Below are 21775 nucleotides of genomic sequence, written 5' to 3' on the forward strand. Positions count from 1 at the left end.
TGTGCCACATAAGGTTGTGAACACAGGCAGTGCCAAGAGGTTTACACAAAGTCACTGACAACAGGTCCATTAGTTGACAATAAAAGCAACTCTAACATCCCTAACATGACAATTTCAGATGCAAAGCGAGTACAAGCAGAATAGACTTCAGCAGGCTGCCATTTCACCTCCCTCAAAAAGGTGCTTTGAGCAAAGGAACAGAGAAGAAAGTGTCTTCAAAATATTATGACAAAGTTGATTGGTTAAAACTTTTGTCATTTTACTAGTTATTATTCCTTTTATTTATAAAAGTAAAGCTTTATGAGGGTACAGAGCACAAGCACAGGAATCTTAGAAGAAACAAAGGTCAGGCACATCGTTGTAATTGAATATGAACATCTAAAGCCAAAGAGGTTTACTACAGTCCATGCATATAAAAAAGTCTGTGCTCATAAGAAAACAGAATAACACAGTTGCCTTAAAAAGTCTCATATCACAGTCAGATAAAAAAAATGAATTCTACATAATTCATTTAAGAAGCACCTTGTTTTGATCTCGGAGTTGGATTCCACTCGGGTACATTTTTCACTATTGCTTCAACAGCCTGGCCAGCTGCAATACGAGTATCCCAATTCGTACTTCTTAAATACACTAACACCTTTAAGGAGAGATTAATAAATAAATAAATAAATATTTGCTTAAAACATACTTTCAGAAAAATATATCAGCTGTAATGCTCTATTAAAACACACTTACTTTTAATGCTATGGATTAAGACAACATTCAAAACAAGAAAAACAAAGGACAAGAAAACAAACCAAAGAAATGTGAGCAGCCCTCTCTGTATTGCTCACTGCTTAGCAGAACCCTTGCCATAGCCAGACAATTAAGAATTTGTAAGATATATTTAGTCCCAGTCAAACTCAACCTTGATTTCCTCCAGGTACTGAACAAGGCTTGAGACTTTTGGTTTTTTGCTTTCTAAAAGGAAGTGTTCAGAAGAGATTAATAGACCTTAAAACTTTGAAATCATTTAACCCAAGAAGGGGGACAACGTGGGTCACTTGAAGCAACATACGCTCTTCTAAACTAATTTACCACTATGTCTCAAATCTGGAAAAACTATTTCTTTCTCTGAAAGTGGTTTGATATTCACGATTCCTTAGCCACTCTGTTGATGCCATCAATTGTGGTGAGGGCACCTGTTCAATACGAGCAGAATTGAGGTCACTCAGCCATCTCCAGCTGTCAGATACAGGCTATTTTTGGTGTTTTTACTGGACTTGGCCAGATTGAAGTCTCAAACTAATGGAAAACTCTTTCCATTTTCCGGCCCTTTTAAAGACATGCAGCCTCCTATATTTTTAATGCTGTATCACACCAGTAACAATCTTTAAAGGCAGAGGCAGAAATTTTATTACGAGAGTAAAGCTTCTCTTTATAGAAGAAAATTTGAACTTACAGCAAACATTGAATATCAATACTGAATGCAAAGTGAAACCTAATTTATGTAACCATTTCAGAGGCTGACAAAACAGCAGGCTTAACAGAAGCAGTCTCCTAATTTTCTTTAGTCTCCTATTTTTGGAGAACACAAGACTACTACGCTTTTTCTTCTTCTTCCCACAGAACCCACACCCCTTTAAACTAGTTTTATTCTCACCATTAAAGTACTGAAAGGATAAGCTAAAAAAAAAAAAGATGCTTACTTTGGATAAGAGATTATTCAGTTCATGAGGATGCAGTTTCACTACTTCCCCAAGTTGCTGTGCAGCTGCTTTTCTTGTTACTGGTGTTGTACCGGTGTCCAGTAAAATAAAGAGACGATCGAGCCTAAATGTGATTGACAAAACCCGAAAATGTTACGCTATTCATAGTTCAGCTGCCCATTTCTATTAATATTCCTCCACATTCTTCAGTTTATCTAATGCAAACAAGAAATATTTGCCTGAAGACTGTCAATTGACAGGGTGACAAATGTACTTTTTTCCTAATAGTAAGCACAGTTCTTCTAAAAGCACATTTAATTTGGTAAGCAAAAAAATTAACAGAGAAACTGTTATAAAAATTAGTTTAAAAAAAAATCTGCAGTTACAAGAAAAAATTATCTTGAAAAATAAATACTGTTAAGTTGTAAATGATCTTCGTCAATTCTGTCTGATAGAGAAAGCAAAGGGCTCAACTGCTCATATTGTGCATTATAATTTCTTTTGAAGACAGCCTGTGATGTATAATATCAAACTCTGCTTTTCCAGGATACCACAAATTTTTTACTTTTCACATATTTCCCCCCCTAACTACCCCGAATATGTAAGACCAAACCTGTTGTTGAATTTACAGCTTTGAAATAATATGATACCTCTGGCCTTCCCATGAAATACAGGAATTTAGCCAGATCTGTTTTCACAGTAACTCTGTATTTAGTGAAAGAGACCCCAATCATCTATTTTCAGAATAGCTAGCTTATTTCTTGTTTAGAGTTACTGAATGAGAAAGTCATCATATAAAAAAGCATGTAAAAATAGAGACTACCTAGATAATCAAATCAATGATGGAAGTAACAAATGTTCATTATTCCTTCTGCTATAAGTGGGACAGTTAGAACTCTCTTTACTGGGTGCCTAGTTTATCCATTAGTTATTGGGCAGTATGAAGTTATTACTGAATGCAAGTCTAGAATCTGTCCATGTAGTGCAATCAGAATTTGTCCCTTCTAGCCTTAATCATACTCCTCCAAATATTACAACAATACAAAGCTGGAATTTACATAGCACTGAAGCTCACCTAGATCAGCCTAACGAAATAAGGATACAGGTACCCCAAACAACTCCCCTTCCTCATAAACACATACATACTGAGCAAATACAGGAAAAGGACAAATGTTTTGCCTGTTAGTCTGTTGTTACTAATTACATTTCACCAAAATTGCCTTTAGCATTAGTTCCAATCATCAAAAACACACAAAAAACCCACCCTCTTTCCAACATCACTGGATTTTTGTATTTTCTTTGACACACTTAAACCACATTTACTCCTGAGAATATCTTATAATGTGTCACAACACATTAGAAACAGCAATGCTACAGAGCCAAGGCAGTAATGTCACAGAAATACAATTCCAAAACCCAAATGCTCTAACAACTGAAGATACTAGATTAAGTATCCATTAGATACAAAAATTTCTAACTGAAAGTATTTCAAATCATTCTAGTATTTTAGACACACTTCTATATTTGCCAGCTTTGAAATAATTCTCTTACTACTACTAAAATAGGTGAGCCCATTTCAATTTCTGTAGATAAAACTGGAGTTTCAATTGCTATGATTTACTAGTTAGTAAATTGTTTTAAAGTTACATAAAAATGAAAACCCAAACATATCTAAACTGGCAGTTTTGTGTGATTAGATAGTCAAGGAGGAAAGTAAAAGCTTTATAGATCCAACTCTTCCAAATCACTGATAGAGGACTAGTCAGGAGGAACATACCAGATACTTAGTTATTTACCAGTATTTTTTCTTTAATACATTTGACCATAATAATGCAGCCTGATTTGCAGCACTCAGTATTATTCAGTACAAAATATGCTAGCTTGCAGAGCAATCACAGCTTTCTCCAACTTGCTTGTTCTGTCATTCTTAAACTCACCCCTTTCATCTTCATCTCTCCGTGAAACTTCAGTGTTCCATACTCAGGTTTGTCATTTAGCACCACCCACTCCTTTAACTATGAAAGTTACCTTTTTTCATCCCCAAAGTCAAGCAGAATATGCAACTCAGACCACTTCCTCAGCTAGAACTCTTCATGTGTCAAAACAGGAGGAAACCACTACAATGGCCTACCCTCAAAAAAACTCAAGCTTAATTCCAATCTTAGTTACAAGACTAGATATTCACTCCTAAAACCGACAACTTTTTGAAGCTGTATTACCTACAAAATAGTTGGTTTTGTTTTTTTTTTTTTTTTTTTAACCTGCAGTATACTTGGTTTGTGATTTGTGATTTTAAATTGTAATATGCTTAACTTGCACACAAATGCAAAATAAAACAAAAAATCTTTCTATTGTCTCAGATCGCTATAGGAAGGTTTCAGCATTTAGCCCCAGCAAAATAAATGGAAACAGGATTAGCAAATACAGCTAACTAACAGTAGACTAACAGTACTCCTTGTCATGCCAATCATTATTCCTTTCCCTCCCCCAGACTTCCCTGATGTACAATTCCCAAACAGTTAATATTTTGGAGGTACTTCTTAAGTTTTGGTGTTGCTGCAGAGTATGGCAGAGCCTGAATTCTCCTGCTCTAATTGGAAGGGTAGCACTGAGACAGTTGCCACTGATCAGCAGCACTATTTTTTTTTTAATTTGAAGTTTTCATTCTTAGTTTCATTAAGAATGAAAAAAAAACCTAAAAATTCTAAACAAATTAATTTTGAGGACCTGCAGTTTGGAAAGAAACTTCCTCAGTTCTGGTACAGTTTTTATAGTCTCTAAACTAGTTCTTAAAGCCAAAGAGAACTAAAAGTTTTCTAATGGCATGTGGTTCTGCCTCTCATGTTAAACAGTGCTGTAACCAGAGCACTGCGTGACTCACATCATTCACAAACGTAACACAGAAGTCTGAATCAGTGTGGTAGCATGAAATCCTCTACAATGCAGATAAAATTTTTAATTATTTTATGAAAGAGTTCAACACAGCTGTCAGAAAGTTGCCTGTCAGAAAGTTGTTCTAAGAATACCGAAGACACAAGCAAACGAAAGAAATACAGGGAGTACTTATGTGAAAAAAAAAAATGAAAAAGAAAACCAAAGAGATTTATGGATTGTTATGAAAAATCTAAATACCAACAAATGCTAAAAATGAAATATATCTCTAAAACTACTTCTCCTGCACATTAACTGCTGTCATCAGAGCTTAAAAATACAAAATTCTTCACTTTTAACTCACAAGCGATGGTTTAGATAACCTTGCTAATCCACCTTCCAATCCTGAGTCAACTACATCTCATTGATAGGACAGCAACCATACACCACCTCTATGTGAACTCATGCTATACGAGCTCATTACAAAGCACTAACTTGTTTAAAGAAGTAGATACCTTTTTCCTCTCACTTGAGAAATTTGAGATTTTCTAATCATTGCTGAAGTGTATCAGCAAGACAGAACTTGGAGCAGCAATTCAAAGATCTTATGAACAGCATTACATTCAAATTAAGTTTTTTCTTCTAAGAAATACCACATGAGCTTTTACACTGACACAGAGTTCACTAGAAATTTTTCTGACACAAAAACATCAATTCAGTTGCTTAAGAACAGGCATCTAGTAGCATCTGAGACACTTCAGAATGAGTCATGCACATGGGGTCAGCAGACATGACACAGGATGTAGAAGATCCTTGTCGTTCTGAAGTGGCAAGGACACATTATACCATCTAAACTGGCACCAGAGACCTAGATTACGCAAGTGAATCCTCCCCACAAATACTGCAAGTCATCAAACCTAGAGCATTTCATTAAAGCACACTAGATTTGAAAAGACTAAAGCCTGAATTCTTACTTTCAGAATAGAACTGCCTGAGAGATATTCAAGAACAATCAGTAGTCCAGCAATCCCAAACTGGACTAGACTCTTCCACCAGTAGACTACTACCACTCAAACAATTTTATCTAACAATCAAAAAAAAAAATTAACTTTTAGAGAAAGATTGCAGGCAAGAAAAATTCTAACAGTAAACAATTTCATTTGCATTGCTATTCATCAGAATAGCAAGGTTGGCTGTCATAAGGGGGCACATCATCTCTCTGATCAACACTGTTATGCAGAATGATTATGCATACAGGCTTAGTTCAGTTAACTAAAGGGGGTTTTGTGAATAAAAGTACACAGAAACTGTTAATGACCCCCAGTCACTGAACATAACAAGCCTTTTGCTCCTCCAGTGCATTATCACAGCAAAGACAACAAATAAAAAAATTACAAAGGACAAAGATGAGAGCAAGTACTTTCAAAAAAGCCATCACAACTAACTCAGTGACACCCTCCAGGTAGCATGGTGATTCCATGTTCTAGTCACTGCTTTCCAATCAGTTCTGCGTATTCAGCATTAAACTAAGTTAGATATGTACCCAGGCAGAGTAGGCAAATGTTGCTACAAATGACCTGTTCTGTTCTTCATGCTAATATTCAGTTCTTTGCTGCCTAAAGGTATGTCTCCAAATAGAGGGCTGATCTCCATTTGAAGGGACAGTTATCATATTTAAAGTGAACCTTATGGCACTCCTGTGGAAACTGGATGATGTGGATTTGAAAGCCCTTCAGCTACAGAGGCATTAAAAAGCTAGCAGCGGGACAGTTAATGATAAGGTCAAGATACAGAGGTTATCAACAGTATCTCCAAAATGTTTCCAAAAGAAGACGTATGCAGCTGAATTGTATAAGGATCCTGATCATCCCAGTGTAAGCAGTCTGACCCAGTTGGGCCCCCACAGGACTTCAGATGGGGAAACTTCCAATTTGTTGATTTCAATGAGCTGAGGCTTGAAAGGGGCAGTGAACTGATCACTGCTGCCAATGAAGTGATCCTTTTGCACTCTATGTCTCTGTGCACACCAGTATGTTTAACTGGACAGGGAGCAGTTTTTGACAGTAAAGGCCAACTGGTAAAGAACAACTCATAACCATCCTAACATATCCTCCAACCCATTAAAACTTCTGACTGTACAAAAAACCCTTAGTGGCATAGTCCCTGGAACACTCTAATGTCAAACTCTATCTAGAGCTCTTTGGAAAACTGCTAGCTGGCACCCATCAGAAGGCAAGGGAATACTCTTAGGAGTTTACAGTATAAATCATATTTCAACACCCAGGAGCTTCCTCCCAGGCACTATTTCTTAGTACAGAAGTAGCCCAGAAACCTAGGACACATCACTAAATTAAAATTTAGACTTGACAGGGGTTGACACTCACTGTGAAATTCAACCTAAGTTCTAGCAGAGATGCCTTAGCTTTTCTTGTTGACGTGATAACCCTTTGTTCAGGATGGTGTTTCATCATTGAGCTGGTCAGCTTTCCAGCTCAAAAAACTCAAGCCCCTACTAAAGCACATACAAACTGTTAGATAATCAAGTAAACGACTTTCCAATATACAATCAGCAAGCAAGAGAAAAATCACTGAAGAGAATTCAGAACAAAAAAGTGTGATGATACACATAAAGAATGGATTGTGATTTTACTTCTCATAGGACGGAGACTGTGGAGTAAATAGTTATGAAGGTGGGGCCGTGGACAACAGAGAAATCTTCTTGCTTCCTACAGAGCAGTGGAAGGGACACCTGGAATGAAACTAGAGCTCCATCACACTGGTCACAGTATTATATACTGCATATGGAAGCCAACCAAATGCTAAAATTAGTATAATTAATTCCATATGGAATGTATATTTCATATTGATCCAGAGCATTAGGTTGTACAAGTTTTATTCGTTAACTATTACACATGTATCTACATCCAACAATGCAGCCCAAATACATATGACCAATTACATTACAGTAACTGTAGGAAAGAATAGGAAATCAAAACAGCTGTAAAGACATACTAATACAAGAAGTGTATCAACAAGTGATACAGGGAATGCCTTGGTGAGAATTCCAGTTCTAGCTGCTGGAGCAGGTTAGAATTCTTATCAGAGTGCAATCCTGAGTTTCAACTTTCATTTCAGTCTGTTAGCTGTCAGAAATTTTACAGCTCTACCTCATTTGGGCAGTAGTGCACATGCTACTTCTGCTTCCCCCCTCCCCATGACAGCAACAAGGAAGGTAGTCCATTGTTCTGGTCTTCAAGTTAATCTCCAACAACAAGAGAAGAGTTACACTATTTTCCCCCCCCCTTTTGAGTCAGAACTCCTGTAAGCACATTGGTTAGAACGTCTACCTATTCTGATGGTACAAGCATATGCCTTTTAGTAGTAGTGAAAACATACTTCTTGTTCGGTTTAACTCTTGCTTTTCATGCAAGAGCAGCCATGAAGCAATAGCTTCCAAACAAGCTAGAAGCTGAATTCTTTCTTTAGAAAGTTTGTGATAACCCCAAAGTACATTTCTAAAAGATACATACGGCCCACAAAAGAGATTTTGGATAATTTTGGTATCTTATAAGAACTTCAACCTCCCAATGATGCAGTATTAAACTTGAAATGTTGCGTAAGTAATTATGCCAGCCAGCGCAGCCATTTGTTCTTGGGAAGTCACAGCCCTACACTTCAAAAGCCAAGAGTCACATATGAGGCCTGCTTATTTTCCAGGAGCTTTACTATTATAGCCTTCTGACATTGTTATTTATTTTAAAATAAAAACCTAGGTTTGTAATATACATATTACCAGTTATACACAAATCCAAGTAAATGAAAACACTGAAAACTCTAGAAACTAGTATTAAACTTACATGGACCAAATCAAGAATGGCTTGCAACAGCAGCAAGTTGTTATGCTCTCCCGTACCTGCTTAAGAAAGTGTCTTGAAATTACCTTGAAGAGGTTGTCTTTAAGAAAGTATTTCAGGGTGAACTTAAAAATATACCTATTAAAATCAAATTGTTTATTCGTAATGCATCTTACCAGCTTCATGCATTTCATCACATTTTAAAAGCGTATTTGTTATCCTTCATACTGTGAAGGCCCTCAAAAATATCAGAAAGCCATGAACAGCCTTGGTGTTGGAATAATGATACATGAGGTGCCTTTGAACACATTAAAGAAACTGGAAAAAAAGTTTTATTAGATATTGAAAGGGACTATCAACACTTTATTACCTACCGAAACTCAATCACCCTGAGTAACCTATGAGCATTGCAATTTTCCATAAATTGGCAGTATTACTTTTGCATCTAAAGTATCTGAAAAGATCACTAGCGAGCCATTGTATTTATTCACTTGCAACATACACTTTGTAGGAATGAAGCTGAAGCAAAACTTTTCACTTCCTTTTTTCCTTCTCAGTTCCACTACCAAGAACTATTTTTATTTTTTATTAGCTATGCAAACATTATACTACTTCATATATACTTTTAAGACCAGAGACTGGAGATAAAGCCTACCAAATTAGCTTGTGCATTCACATTGACCTTCTCACCCACCTAAACATCCTTCTGGAGGATGGTGTTCATTAGTTAGTCTTTTTAGAATAAAACTACCAAAGAGATGAGCATATACAAAGCAACTATTCTGCAACACCTTTTGATATGAGGTATCTACTGTTCTGCTTTTAGGTCTATTTTCTAGTGTATCATCACAGAAGTGTTATATAGAAGTAGGTCTTCAGTCTGTGTAACAGTAGAATCTGGTAAAACAAGCATGTACATGTATAATGCAGAATAAAATATCAGAATCTTTTGTCAATAGTTTACAAGTAAGTGACAATTATTTTTAAGATGACCTCATTAATAGCAAAGCTGCAAATTCTCAATCTAATTTTGAGATATTTCAAAGCATTCCCTGTATTTGTTTAGATCTTCCTGAACAGACTAGGGTTTTGAGAACAATTTTGAGAACGATTGTCAACTGGCCAAACAGTAGAAACTAAACTTTACTGGGAAAACCACAACTTGATAATTTACTGTTTTGAGAATGTAAAAATAGCCCTCCCCCCACCTCCAACAATGGTTATTTTTTAAAATATCGTTCCAACACAGAACTAACCCTAATGAAGTTTTTTGTTAATATCAATGTTTGGTATGTACTCCGCAAAGACTATGGTCCTCGGAGAAAGATTAGTTTTAATCAACTTCTCCCTCACTCTCCACACTTACATAGTTAGAATCATTCAACAATGAAGTATTATGTTGGTTCTTCAAAAATACAAAATGTAACTGTAACTACCTAGAGGAAAAATGCAGATCTCTAAAATTAAATGGGGCTGGTACAGAAGCTGGAATAACTACACCCTTTACAGAAACACAGTTATGTGGTACATAAGTGTACAAAACAATTATTTGTAATATGTCTGAACGGAAAGGACCTTAGAAATTCAATGTTCTGAAGTAAAAGGTGAAGACAAGATTTTTTTTTATTTACAAAATCAACACTGACATTATATCATCATTCCTATGGTCCAGCAACCGAAGGATTCATTTGTCAAGAGTTGCTGTGTAACTTCAAAGGGATATGGACAAGTTTTGCTGTATCTATTAAAACATGCATGAGGCCAAATTTACACAATATCACTTCTTACAATTATAGAAACACTGGAGTTCACCAGGAATAACCAAGATGTTATAGTAGTCCAAAATGTGTAATTCTTTCACCTAATTTACATGTGGAATTGAAACAATTCTATATGAACTCACAAGTATTACAGCACCTTTATTAAAGTTCTATACCTGATGTTCAATTTGTGTAACATTTTGATCTTAAAACTGTACTCTGAAGCAATGTATCACATGTAACATTATTAACACACCAACTTTTTTAGTGCTCCACTCTGAAGCTTAGAATGAGCCTTATCCAAAACAGAATTTTTTTTCCTGTCAGTTACCAGACCAAACAGGTGTTAACTAAATCTTTGCATAGAGCACTACTACTTTTCACTAAAGCTACATAGTTTTACAGAAGTACAGAAACATTGGTAACTGAATGTGAAACCAATCTTTACAGTAGACACAACCTCAGCATACAGCTGAAAAACTGCATCTTGATATTCCAGTTAGCCCACATATCACATGTATGTTAGCACAGTTATTTAAGCAGACTGCCCCAGACCTAATGTAATTATAATACTCCTCTATTTTACATGACGGCATACAGTAGTATTTTAATGTACATAGTAGTCCTATTACAGTAATCCTTACTACTTCCAGAGTCTTATGGACAGCTTTGGGAAAAAAACCCAACTAATATATAATAAATTGATAAAAAATAAGAGTAGAATAAGATAAAGGGATACTTTGTAGAAACTACATAGCTGAAACTAAAACACCTGCCACTAAAAGTCTTAAAAGATGTATTGTTGCTATAAATTTTTATTAATAATGGATTTATTAATAATATTAATTAATTAATCCATATTAATAATGGATTAATAATGGATTATAAACGTGCACACCTCTACTTTGCTACATAGAATTGTAAACTTATTCATACACAGCTTCAGAAATAGAATTTACATTTGTTATAGCACTTCGGAAGTACAGGGATACTACCAACATGTGACTTGAGGCTAATCTATCACAAGGTTAATTTGGATTTATGGTTTCCTTTCAACTATCCTGTTAGTAAGCTTAACACGCCCATTTCACACGAAAAAAGATGGCAGGAATTTGTGCTCAGCACTTTTTATAAAACAGCTCTATTAAGACATACCTCTGTATCTGTGAATACTTTAAACGCTGGCACACCCCAGCGCACATGTGTGTAAGCAGATACTACCCAACATCTTGAGGCAGAGCCAGAACACACTAATCACTTTTCTCCATGGAAGCCTGTTTTATTTCGGTTACTTTACAACTAAGGGCTCTGAAAGGCAAAACGGTTTCTTGCCAGTTTTTGAGACTCGGTATCATTATCCCCTATTCCCTAGCAGTTTAACCCGAGGAAGGACTGGCCAACAAAACGAAGGTGTCGAATTCAGGAGGAAGGCGAGACGCCCCAGGCAGAGCCCCTGCGGCCTAGGGAAGGGAGGGGGCTTCCCTGTGCGCCAGGCACGGCAGTTACCCCAGGCCAGGAAGCAAAGCCAGGCACCGGAGCACGCAGCCACCCCCAAACCCCACCGAGGCGGCCCATGCCGCCGAGGAGCGTGGAGGCCCCGGCGAGGCCTCCGCCGGCTCCCGAGGCGAGAGGGGGTGGAAACTGGGCACCCCTCTTCACCCCCGCACTCCCCCGAAGCCAGGCCACACGGAGGGCCGGGGACTCTGGGCCGCCGCTGCTGGCCCTCCTTACCCCCACCCTTCCCGACTCCTACCGACCTGGAGACGGCCATGGCCGCCCGGAGCTGGGCCTCGCTGGAAGCGAGCGGCGGGACAGCAGGCGGGGGGACCGGCGCCGCTCTCCCAGGGAGGAGTGCGCAGGGCCTAGCTCGGGCCTCTCGGGCGCCGCACCCGGCCTCGGCCCCGCCGGTGATCCGCGGGGAGCGGCTGAGCGCAGCTGTGGCCGGCAACGGTCAGAGTCTCGCTCCCCCCGGAGGGGCAGCAGCGGCGCGGGCGGGAGCGGTGCACAACCCTCGGAGCGCGAGTTAAAGCTTCTATTCCCCCATCGCCAGGGCGAAGCCCAATGCCTGGTTTTATATGAGCAGCCATCTTGTATTTATTCCCTTCCTCCATGATAGCCGCTTCCTGATTGGCAAGAGCGCCCGGCCGCAGCCAATGGAGGGAGCGCTTCTAAGAGCACGGAGGGCGGGCGCACGCAGCGCCCGGACTGAGCAGGAACGGCCATGGAGCCTACCGAGCCGGCTCGGGGGGGGAGCGCCGGCCTCCGGCGGGGCGTACCATCTGCACGTGTGTGGGGGGAGGCTCAAAGGAGAGCGCCCCAGTCCCTCACCCCGAGGGGAGAAGAAGGCACCAAACCGCGAAGTACTCGCGTTTCCTTGCGAGTACAACGGGTGGTGGCGCTTCTTCCCCACCATGGCGGGAGAGAACGGCCGGGAACTCGGCGAGCTCACGCCGCACTCCCCTTTCGCCGACGTGCGCTGCCCCTCGGCTTACGCCCGGTGCTGCGGCGCGGCCGCTCGGCCCGCGGAGACTACGGCTCCCGGCGTGCACCGCGCTCAGCGCCGCGCCCCCTGCGCGAGCACGCAGCCCCGGCACCTCCGGGGGCCGGGCCGGGCCGGGCCGAGCGGGCGGCCGCCCCCATCCGCCGTCCCTCCCGCAGGAAGATGGGCAGTCGGGGCCGGTGGTGGCCTCGCAGCAGTTCCCTCCCGTTATTCACAAGGGTTTATTAACCAGCACCAGCCCCCACAGGCAGCAGGGGGGCATCTGAGCCGCTCCCCGCGGCGCGGCCCAGCTACGGTGACTCCGTAACCGGCTGCGTTTCCTTCCACTTCCTGCCGTCTCCTCCTTCACTGAGGCAGCCGGCCCGTCCTCCCGGCCCGGCTGGGCTCCAGGCGGCCTGTAGAGCCGAACGGGGCTTAGAGATCGCCGGGATGCCCGCCGGCAGTCTGCTCCGCCAGGCGTGTACCCTGGGCAGCTGGCCGCGGTTCCCCTTAACTCCTGGGAAAGACGACCAAGCTTTCCAAGTGCATGCTATCAGCTTAGATCAGATCCAGAGAAATACAAATTAAGAAATTAGCCTTCGACTAACCATTTAAATTAATGATCCCAGACAGGGACGTAAATTTAGCTGACGTACATAACCTTTCATCTGGTAAGTCGAAAACACAACAGTAAGATTTTTCTTTCCTGTAAGTGATGCATGAACTTGCATAAACAAATGAATTTGCATAATACTGTGTGATGAAGTTTTCCTTTAAAGCCCGTTGTGGTGCGTATTTCATACCAAACCTTTCTATGGGGATTTCTGTTCGCCCCCCGGCTTTCTTCTGGACGGTTTGCCTTTTCCTGTAGTAGTTAACTCTTCATGTATAGGTTCGCTCATTCATTCCCCACTAACAGATGCCTATTCCAAACAGACATGCTAATGCCATCTGCATGTTCATTGTCTTTTTATAGTTCTATAAACAAGGTACTGGTACATAATACCTCAATCTATTCTTAACCATGCGGGTCCAGCGTATACTTGAGTCCTCTATAAGGTTTGCCCCGGGTGCCTCTTCCCTGTCCCCTCTCCTGTCCTTTGGTGGGAGCTCTGCAGTGAGTAGGAGCTGGCATTAAAGCGGCAACTTCAGGAACGTCAAACACCGGCGGTATGAGTCAGCCTAAGGCCTCTGCATCACAGAATGTGGCCAGAGTAAACCACAGACTTCATTTTCAGTGGTAGAGATGGTTTTTGTCACAGTGCTACACTCAATGATCCAGATAATGCCTTTTCTCTTCCCTAACATGGCTCTGATGTAATTACCTTTAGACAGCTCAATATGCCTCCTGTAGCAGAATACACAAAAAAATACAGTGGGTTTAGTTAGAGGCCAAGAGGCTCTTACTGAAGTACCCCAAAACTGCGTGCACCTTCCTTTCTGCTACCATATGCCATCATGTCTTGCAGGTGCATCTGCCTGGGTCCCTGACCCATGATCCGAGGCACACATCTACTCCTGTCCCGTGTGTGTACATGTTTCCACATGATGGGGTGCCTGCTATTCAGCTACGTGATGGGGAGGAACGGATGCTCCTATGTGGTAGGGAGCAGCAAGGAGCAGGCTGAGGGTGGATATATTTTTCTTGCGTGTTCAATGCTGTTGACACGGATGTACAGCAAACATCCCTGATAATATTTCCGCCTTTGTTTAGCCAGGAATCAGCAGCCATCCTGTCCTGCTGTGGACATTACTGAAATGACCCTCAGGTGCTACTTCCAATTCTAACACTCTATTTCCTCTTAGGCTCCTTAAAAACATTTTATGCATTGTTTTAATAGCAGTCAAGGCAGAGTGCCCATCAAACATGCAATAAAATTTGTTTTGAACAGCTCCAGAGGGGTTATCCTACCTGATAAAAATAAGTGCAGGAAAATATTGGTGGTGGGTCTTATGCTCCGAGTACTTGCTGAAGTGATGATAACGGGCAGTCCAAGCAGAACAATCTGCAAAAGACAGAAAGAATGATCTGTTATTTACCTAATAGCAGGCATTCTGGACTGAAACACAATTCATTCAAGTTTTACACCATGTATTTTTGTATTTTGATGTGATGTTTACGTAAAGCACATAATTACTTAACTGTTCACTTGTATCTTCCGCTGAGTCCTTTTCTTACACCCTGTGAAAACCAATTATTCTTTGTCCATGCATCTGTTCACCTGCTCCATAAGTCATACCAATCCTTTTTTGCAGATTTGTTTTCTTTTGACCCATTTTTCAAGGCATAGCCATACATTTTCTCCTGTTTCTTTTCATATATGTTAAAAGAATCCCCCCTGCAAATCTGCTGTGTGCCAGTATACTCTCTCAAACCTGTTCCTAAATTAGATAAAACTCAATAATTTCCAGTCAGTTAGTATGTTATGATCATTACTTCCTGTATTGATTTCAATTATTTTTATTTTGTTTTCCTCTTCATGCCAAATGTGTCCACCTGTGAACTCTTACTGCTTAGTCTGCAGATTCATAGCAACTGCAGCTTTATTACTTACTACGTATGCCTACAGAGCCTAAGGAAAAAATGGTGCAGTCCCCAAGTGCTACAGCTGTGCAAATAGTAGATGACAGAGGCACAGTTTTCCTGGTGGAACCCTCCTGATTAGACCTGACATGCCATAATCTTCTACATGTTCTAGTCTTCTAGTTTTATTTTTCCAGTTAATTTTCGTGTCCTGAAGGTTTGTAGGTTTGTATTGCTTAGGATCACACCAACCTCTCTGTAACTGTAGGTATAACATTTGATACCTCCTAGTCTGGTAAAAAAGATCATTTTCATAATAGTTTGCATGCATTTTAGTGTCTGTCTTATTTGATTTCTAAATTTCCTTGAAAATCTGTCTGAAGAGAAGCTAGTCTTAGCAGCTTGTCCCTGCTTAGCAGTTTGTTCAGACATCTTCTCTGCTGGTGTCTTAATCACTATCATAATTTTGATTATCTGGGGAAAAGTTGCTCTGAGATAAATTTATGTGTTACGATCTTATACAGGTAAATTGTGCAGGTTCTTTGCAACATGTATTGCTTAATGATGCTTTCTGTTCTGAGGTCTGCAAACTAACCAGTTATCTTGTAGGTTATTTCTAACATACTTTAAAACTCTTACTTATTTTTATATATTTAACTGTTTCTTCTTCAAGTATTATTTAATCTTCCTAGTTTTTATTTTACATTTTATCTACCTAGGTAGGTAGGTTAGGCCCCTTTTTGCTGGTATCACTAAAATCAGATTTCTGATTGCTGAAGGATTTTTTTTTTCTTGAATAATCTCGTTTCTTGCTAATTCATACTTTTTATTGCTATTCTGCTTATTTTAATTTAAAGGTGTATTTATTTTTTATCATCTAAGCTTCACTAGTTTCCATGCCAACTCGCATGCTTTTAATTGTCTCATTTTTATTCCAAGGAAATTTTTGACTAGCTGCATAACCTTCTTGAAAGCCTCCTTAAAAAGTGGCAACTTTTACATGGTCTTCCTTTTAAGTTCTTCACCATAAATGATGGTGGCTGGAGGCTGGATGCTGACTGATAGCTCTCTTAGTTCAAAAAGCACCTCAGAGATACCAATGAAATGCTGTATTCCGAGAGACAAATCAGGGCGAAGGCACTGCCAGGCACAACACAGAATAGCAACATTTGCGAAAAAAGTTTGATGGGCTCCAATTTCTCAACATCAAACAGGATTGTAATAAGAATCATTTAGTGAAAATCGCCAACATCTAAAAGGTTCCAAATGTCACCAGAGCTGTATAATTATCTCATTAGATTTCATTACCTCTGATCATATTTAACATTGTACATTCAGGACAATTTTCCTGAATGAGAGGCTCCTGATATGACAAATATAGAGAGAAAACTTGTGATTCTCTTTTGTGATCTTTTGTTCCGAGGGATTTTATCTCATGAGATTGCATGGACTTGTTCAGAAGTGGTGCTCCTTGCCCATCTCCATTCTCTCCATTATAAACAGACATTCTGTACAACTGATCAGCCTTGTTGGCCAAGGTTGTACAACCACCTCGTTTTTGTTAGCCATGGTCTGTAATTTCTCCAGCATTTAGTTCCATGATCTCAAACTTCTCATTTTCTAACTCAGCTCTACTTTCCACCCTATTTTGTAACAGATTAAGATTTAAATTACTGATATTCTTTGGACGCATTTTATGTATAAAAACTGGAAGTTCCTTAGTTTTGTCTAGCTGTTATCCATGCTCCTGATTTAAATAAATATTTTATAGTTTGGGTAGTTTATTGTTCCTATGGCATGTTTTTTAGGAAATGGTATCATCTATCCATTTCACACAGTTGTTCTTTTTTCCAAAATAACTTTTATGTCTACATTTAATTCCTCTCTCTTTTTACCTCTCTCTGCAGGGTATTATTAGTAGCTACGCCACTTCTATGTCAAGAAAGTGACTAAAGTATATGTACATTCACTAGATCTAGTTTATGAACTCTGAAGTATTAGGAGATTAACAATTGTAACTCACATGGACAATTGCATCTTTATACTGATCTCTCACTGATATTTAGGAGAGCAGAGATGTCCATTTATATACAGAAATTTTTATATATACTTATAATGCACATGTACATACATTTATACATACATATATAAAAAAATTAATTTAATATTTCATATCCAGAAAAAGACTGAAGGAGAGAAAAGCTCCTGTCAAGAATCTAAGTGGGTGTTTTTGGATCAAGGTAACAGGCAAAAATGAGTGACAGTTAGAGACAGAAAAATAGAAATAATGAGGTCAAACTCTTCCTATAAATCTGCAGGTCTTGCTACATAGGCCTGTGGAAAAATGCAACATGAAAATAACAGGAGAGAAACAAGTAGAGACCTTTTATTAAGTTCTTCTATTATTTAAGCTTGTGTGGCTGTAAGTTTTTTTTCTTTATTTCATTTCAGTAGTCAGATTGTTCTTTTTTCATGAGCTAAGGCAAGAGGGACATTAGCCTGTGCAGTTTGGAAAAAAAAAACAAGTGCATATAATTCCTGTGTGCACAAACTGAATACAAAGAGCATAAATAGAAAAGCACCTCTGTCATCAGGGACATAAGGATTCAGAAACACACTATAATGCTGAATAAACAGGGCCAGAGGTTTCACATCTAGTCCAGCTCTTTCCAAAAGCTGTTGCTTTTCAAAGATAGAAAAGAAGGCTAATCTGTGGCCATCGTCACACGTTCTGCCACAGTTAATGAGTTTAAATTAGATTTAAAAAAAAGTTGGGTGAATATATCCTTCGCTCTCTATATATTTTATTATAACTAGTATATTAAATGATAGAAAACAATTAATGCTTTTCTTTTAATATGTAAACACTTTCTCAGAATATATTTTAGGCCTGTTAAAGACTTCTGGTGTGTAACTTTTGAAAATCAGAATTTACCATTCACCATCTACCAGAATTGCTATTAAATAGGTCCAACATGATGTAGATACCATGATATGGTGGTCCCATTTTTCATCTGCGGTGTGTAGACAAGGATGAATCAGCTGTAGCATTCACTTTGCAATGCCAGTTTATACTTTCTTTCTTCTATTTACTATGTGCATCCCTGAACATGTGACTACACCCCAAGGATGGATTGAGATGTGATTAGCAGATTTCAACAATAGCTTCTACTCTCTTATCTTCTCCTTAAAGGGTTCATTTTGCTGTATAGACTTTTGTTTGGTAGTATAACTTGCAAAGTAAAGTTAGAAGAGGTCCATTGAAGAACTGCATGAGGATCGTCCTCATCTGTGTCAACTTTTAAGTTTATCTATCTTGGGGGCTCTTTCATCTGCCTTTGTGGAACATTCAGTCCTGAATGTTCCTCATAAAGGAAGAAAATGCCTCCTGCTTTCAGTATGACTCTGCATTGACTTGCTTGTTGTACTTCTTACAGAGGCAGTTCAGATTTGTTTGTTACACTTTAACTAATTAATAACTGTAAGTTTTGTGTGATGGGTACAGTAATAGCAACATTAGAGTGTTTTGAAAGTGTGCAGGTATGTTTGTAATAAACAAATTGGATTTGATTCTCAGATTCCGCTAATGATGGAATTCCTGATATCCAGTAAAAACCTAGCTTGTTTTCAATGTGTGAGACAGATTTGTGGAGTAGTTTCTTGATTGTCTGAAATTCTCATTGGATTCTGGAGGGAATATCTTCAGGATATTATACTACACATACACTAGATTTAAAGCTTAAAGGGAAGCCTTAATTAGTTTTAAGTTCCCGCATGACTTTATTGCAGGATTAGAAGTCTGAATGCTCCTGTATTTTTTTGATAACTGTTACTTAATCAGCATGGGCTCACCAAGAGCCACAGGCACAGCTTAGAAGACCCAGATAAGAAGTTGCCAGGAGCTCCTCCTCCAGCATGTGCCCTCTTTATACCCAGTAATCTTTTACCAGCTTTTTACACTTGCATCTTTTGCATATTTCTTCCCTCACACTGATAATTCTTCCCCCCTGACATTTTAGTTTTCGTTTTCCCTCCTCCTTCATTTCTCTCTTTTAAAATTTTTTTTTTCCTGTCCTCCCCCCCCTTCCCCCTACTGTCTTCTCACCTCAGGAGGAAGGAGAACCAAGTTGCCTCCTCACCTGTTTTTTTTTGTCATGTTTTTTCTGACTCCCCGCAAGAAGAAGAAAGGGATCTGCATGTTTGGAAATTACTGTCCACTGGAACCAGTAAAGCACGGTCCACTGATGACTGAAGCGAAGAGGAAGCAAACACTAGTGGTTGATAAGAGCATGGAAGCTATTGCTTTTTGTTTGCACACACGTTTTAAATAAACTGCTGTTCACAGCGGCCAGGAATTCATATCCCCTTGCTGAACCCCAGACAGAGAATACATTCCTTCTTTCCCCAGCACTAAGCAGATTCTAAACCACAAAATATGTTTGGGCGTCTGCATTTCGGGATGCCTCATGTGAGACATCTTAAGAAGGAACTGATCTTCAGAAGCTAGTGCTCAGGTCATTTAGCCGCTGGTCCTGGCACACTGGTTGTAGCAGTGCACCCCAGATTTGAATTGTAACACATCACTGATCACTTCTGCACATGAAAAAAAGCCTGCAGCTTGCTAGCAGTTACTTTAGATGCAAATAAACATGAAAGAATCCTAATTGTACTTGGGGCTCCTTGTAGATCACTTACCTTTTGGCCCTGCTGAAAGAAAGTCACATGCAAAGCTTTCTAGCCCTTTTTTAGATAACTGTTTATTCTTCACATGCAGAACTGAATTAGCTGTACACGTAATGCAGATTTCTGCGTATAAATTTAGTCATCTCCCTGTGTTCTAGTTTTCTGGTGGAGCTGACCTCCCTTTTTCCCAAGCCCTTCTTGGGAGTCAGCCTTCTGCATAGAGCCCATCCAAACTTTCTCCCAGTACTTTTCAGGAACCACCTGAGCGTTAACTCAGTATGATCATACCTCAGGGCGAGCTGGCCCCATGGCTCCACCACCCGATAAAAGTCAGGCCTCCAATTAAATCATGACTTCAGGACAGCAACAGAGAAAGAAGTTTTCTGTGAGTTCAGAGTTCAATAGTTATATATATTAAAACTCTTACAACTCCTTCAAATAATTTTGTGCTACCTCTTGATTTTCTGTATCCTTGTGTTTTTCTCCAAGATTTCACACTCAGGGCAGTGGGAAACCAACACTGTCCATCCAGTCTTGCTTTTTATTACTCTTCGATAGAACAACAACTATTTTTAGGTTTGCTGAGAACATACACAAAGGAAGCCAGCAAGATTTTATGACATTTTTGTAGAACTGTGAAATAAATAAGAGAAAATATTGGGGTTTTTTTGTGTAATTTTTTTTTTTTAATGAGTGCCACTGTAATACAATATTCAGTTAAAAAACAAGAAGCAATTTATTTAATTTAATTTCATTCTTCACCATGTGGATCAATTAGTAATTGACTACAGATGCGAATATGCAGTGATGACTCAGCTGTGGAATTTGACATAAATGTCAGTAACAATATGTATTATGTGGGCTTAGCTCTGCCTAATTCCATTAGGAATAATAGGGCAGAAAGCCTTATCCTAAATTCTGGGGGGGTAGGGGGGGCAGGGGGGAAACCCAAACCCAACTTTGGCTATTTTCATATGGTCATCTCAAAGCCATTTGTGGAAACATCGTGTCTATTAATTTTGCTTGAAAAGACGAATCCAACATAGTTACGAAAGTGATGTTTATTTTGTCAGATAACAGGAATTATACCATCTGTTTGTATCTAAATCCTTCAAGGGTCCTGCAGGAACTGACCAAGGACTGGTAACAGCTAGTGCTGATCCTAAGGCCTTACGCCACGTTTCTCTTTGCACTGAGCTTTCCAGTGCACCAGCTTTTCATGTGTCCAGGGAGTCCTAGCACCCCCAGTCTGAAGTAGCGAAGGATTGACTGTAGGGTCACTTCAATCCTAAAAAACGTAATTCAAACTCAAAGACAAAAATATGAAGGACAATGTTTGCTCTTTATTCACTTTATGAATACCGCATACATCGTATTAAAAAAAAAAAACCCAAATGCTTGTAATACCAGTCACTAATTCTTGGCTCCCTGCTGCAGAATACCAGGAAGAGTTTTGATGATGATGTTTTTTTAAAGAATCCGGCAATATAGTAGCCCAAGTTGCAGATCTTCCTCGCTTCCAAATAAAGAAGCCTAGATAAAGATTCCCAGCTCTCAGCTTACCCCTCATTAAAAAAAAAAAGGCAAGTGAAGGAACAAATGCCTTTTCTTAACATTTAGTGCTCCACAACCAGTTTATATAGAGAGAGCTTCGTTCCCGAGACCACATGAATGAGGCTCACAATCAGAGATTTAATGGGAAATACAATTGACTAGCTGCTGTGAACACGAGAAAACTATTTACTTTGTACAAGGAACAAAGCCAAAGTTGTTCTACCAGTTGCAAAGGCAATGAAGCATTTGCAGTTTGAATTTATATCCACAGAATCCTTATTTATGAAAATTTAATAATAATGAAAAATGTACATTTTTTTAATTTACCCAAGTATTACATTAATACTATTTTCCATCCTATG

The 21775-nt window shown here is 39.4% G+C and overlaps 1 protein-coding gene across 4 annotated transcripts in view; it reads right to left on the bottom strand.

Moving 5' to 3' along the window:
* The window catches only part of BTAF1 (B-TFIID TATA-box binding protein associated factor 1), a 48038-nt gene extending 35736 nt beyond the window's left edge, over positions 1 to 12302 (bottom strand). For 3 of the 4 annotated variants that reach the window (XM_075154734.1, XM_075154735.1, XM_075154733.1), the window contains exons 1-3: positions 11931 to 12302; positions 1689 to 1812; positions 523 to 637 (exon numbers count right to left, since the gene is read on the bottom strand). In XM_075154734.1, coding sequence (XP_075010835.1) covers positions 523 to 637; positions 1689 to 1812; positions 11931 to 11944 — 253 coding nt within the window. In that variant the 5' untranslated portion in view covers positions 11945 to 12302. The remainder of the gene's footprint in view (positions 1 to 522; positions 638 to 1688; positions 1813 to 11930) is intronic. The other variant, XM_075154736.1, reaches the window with a different exon arrangement.
* Positions 12303 to 21775: the final 9473 nt, after the last annotated feature.

This window comes from Calonectris borealis, chromosome 7 (assembly GCF_964195595.1).
Source record: "Calonectris borealis chromosome 7, bCalBor7.hap1.2, whole genome shotgun sequence".
In the NCBI taxonomy this organism is placed as follows: Eukaryota; Metazoa; Chordata; class Aves; order Procellariiformes; family Procellariidae; genus Calonectris; species Calonectris borealis.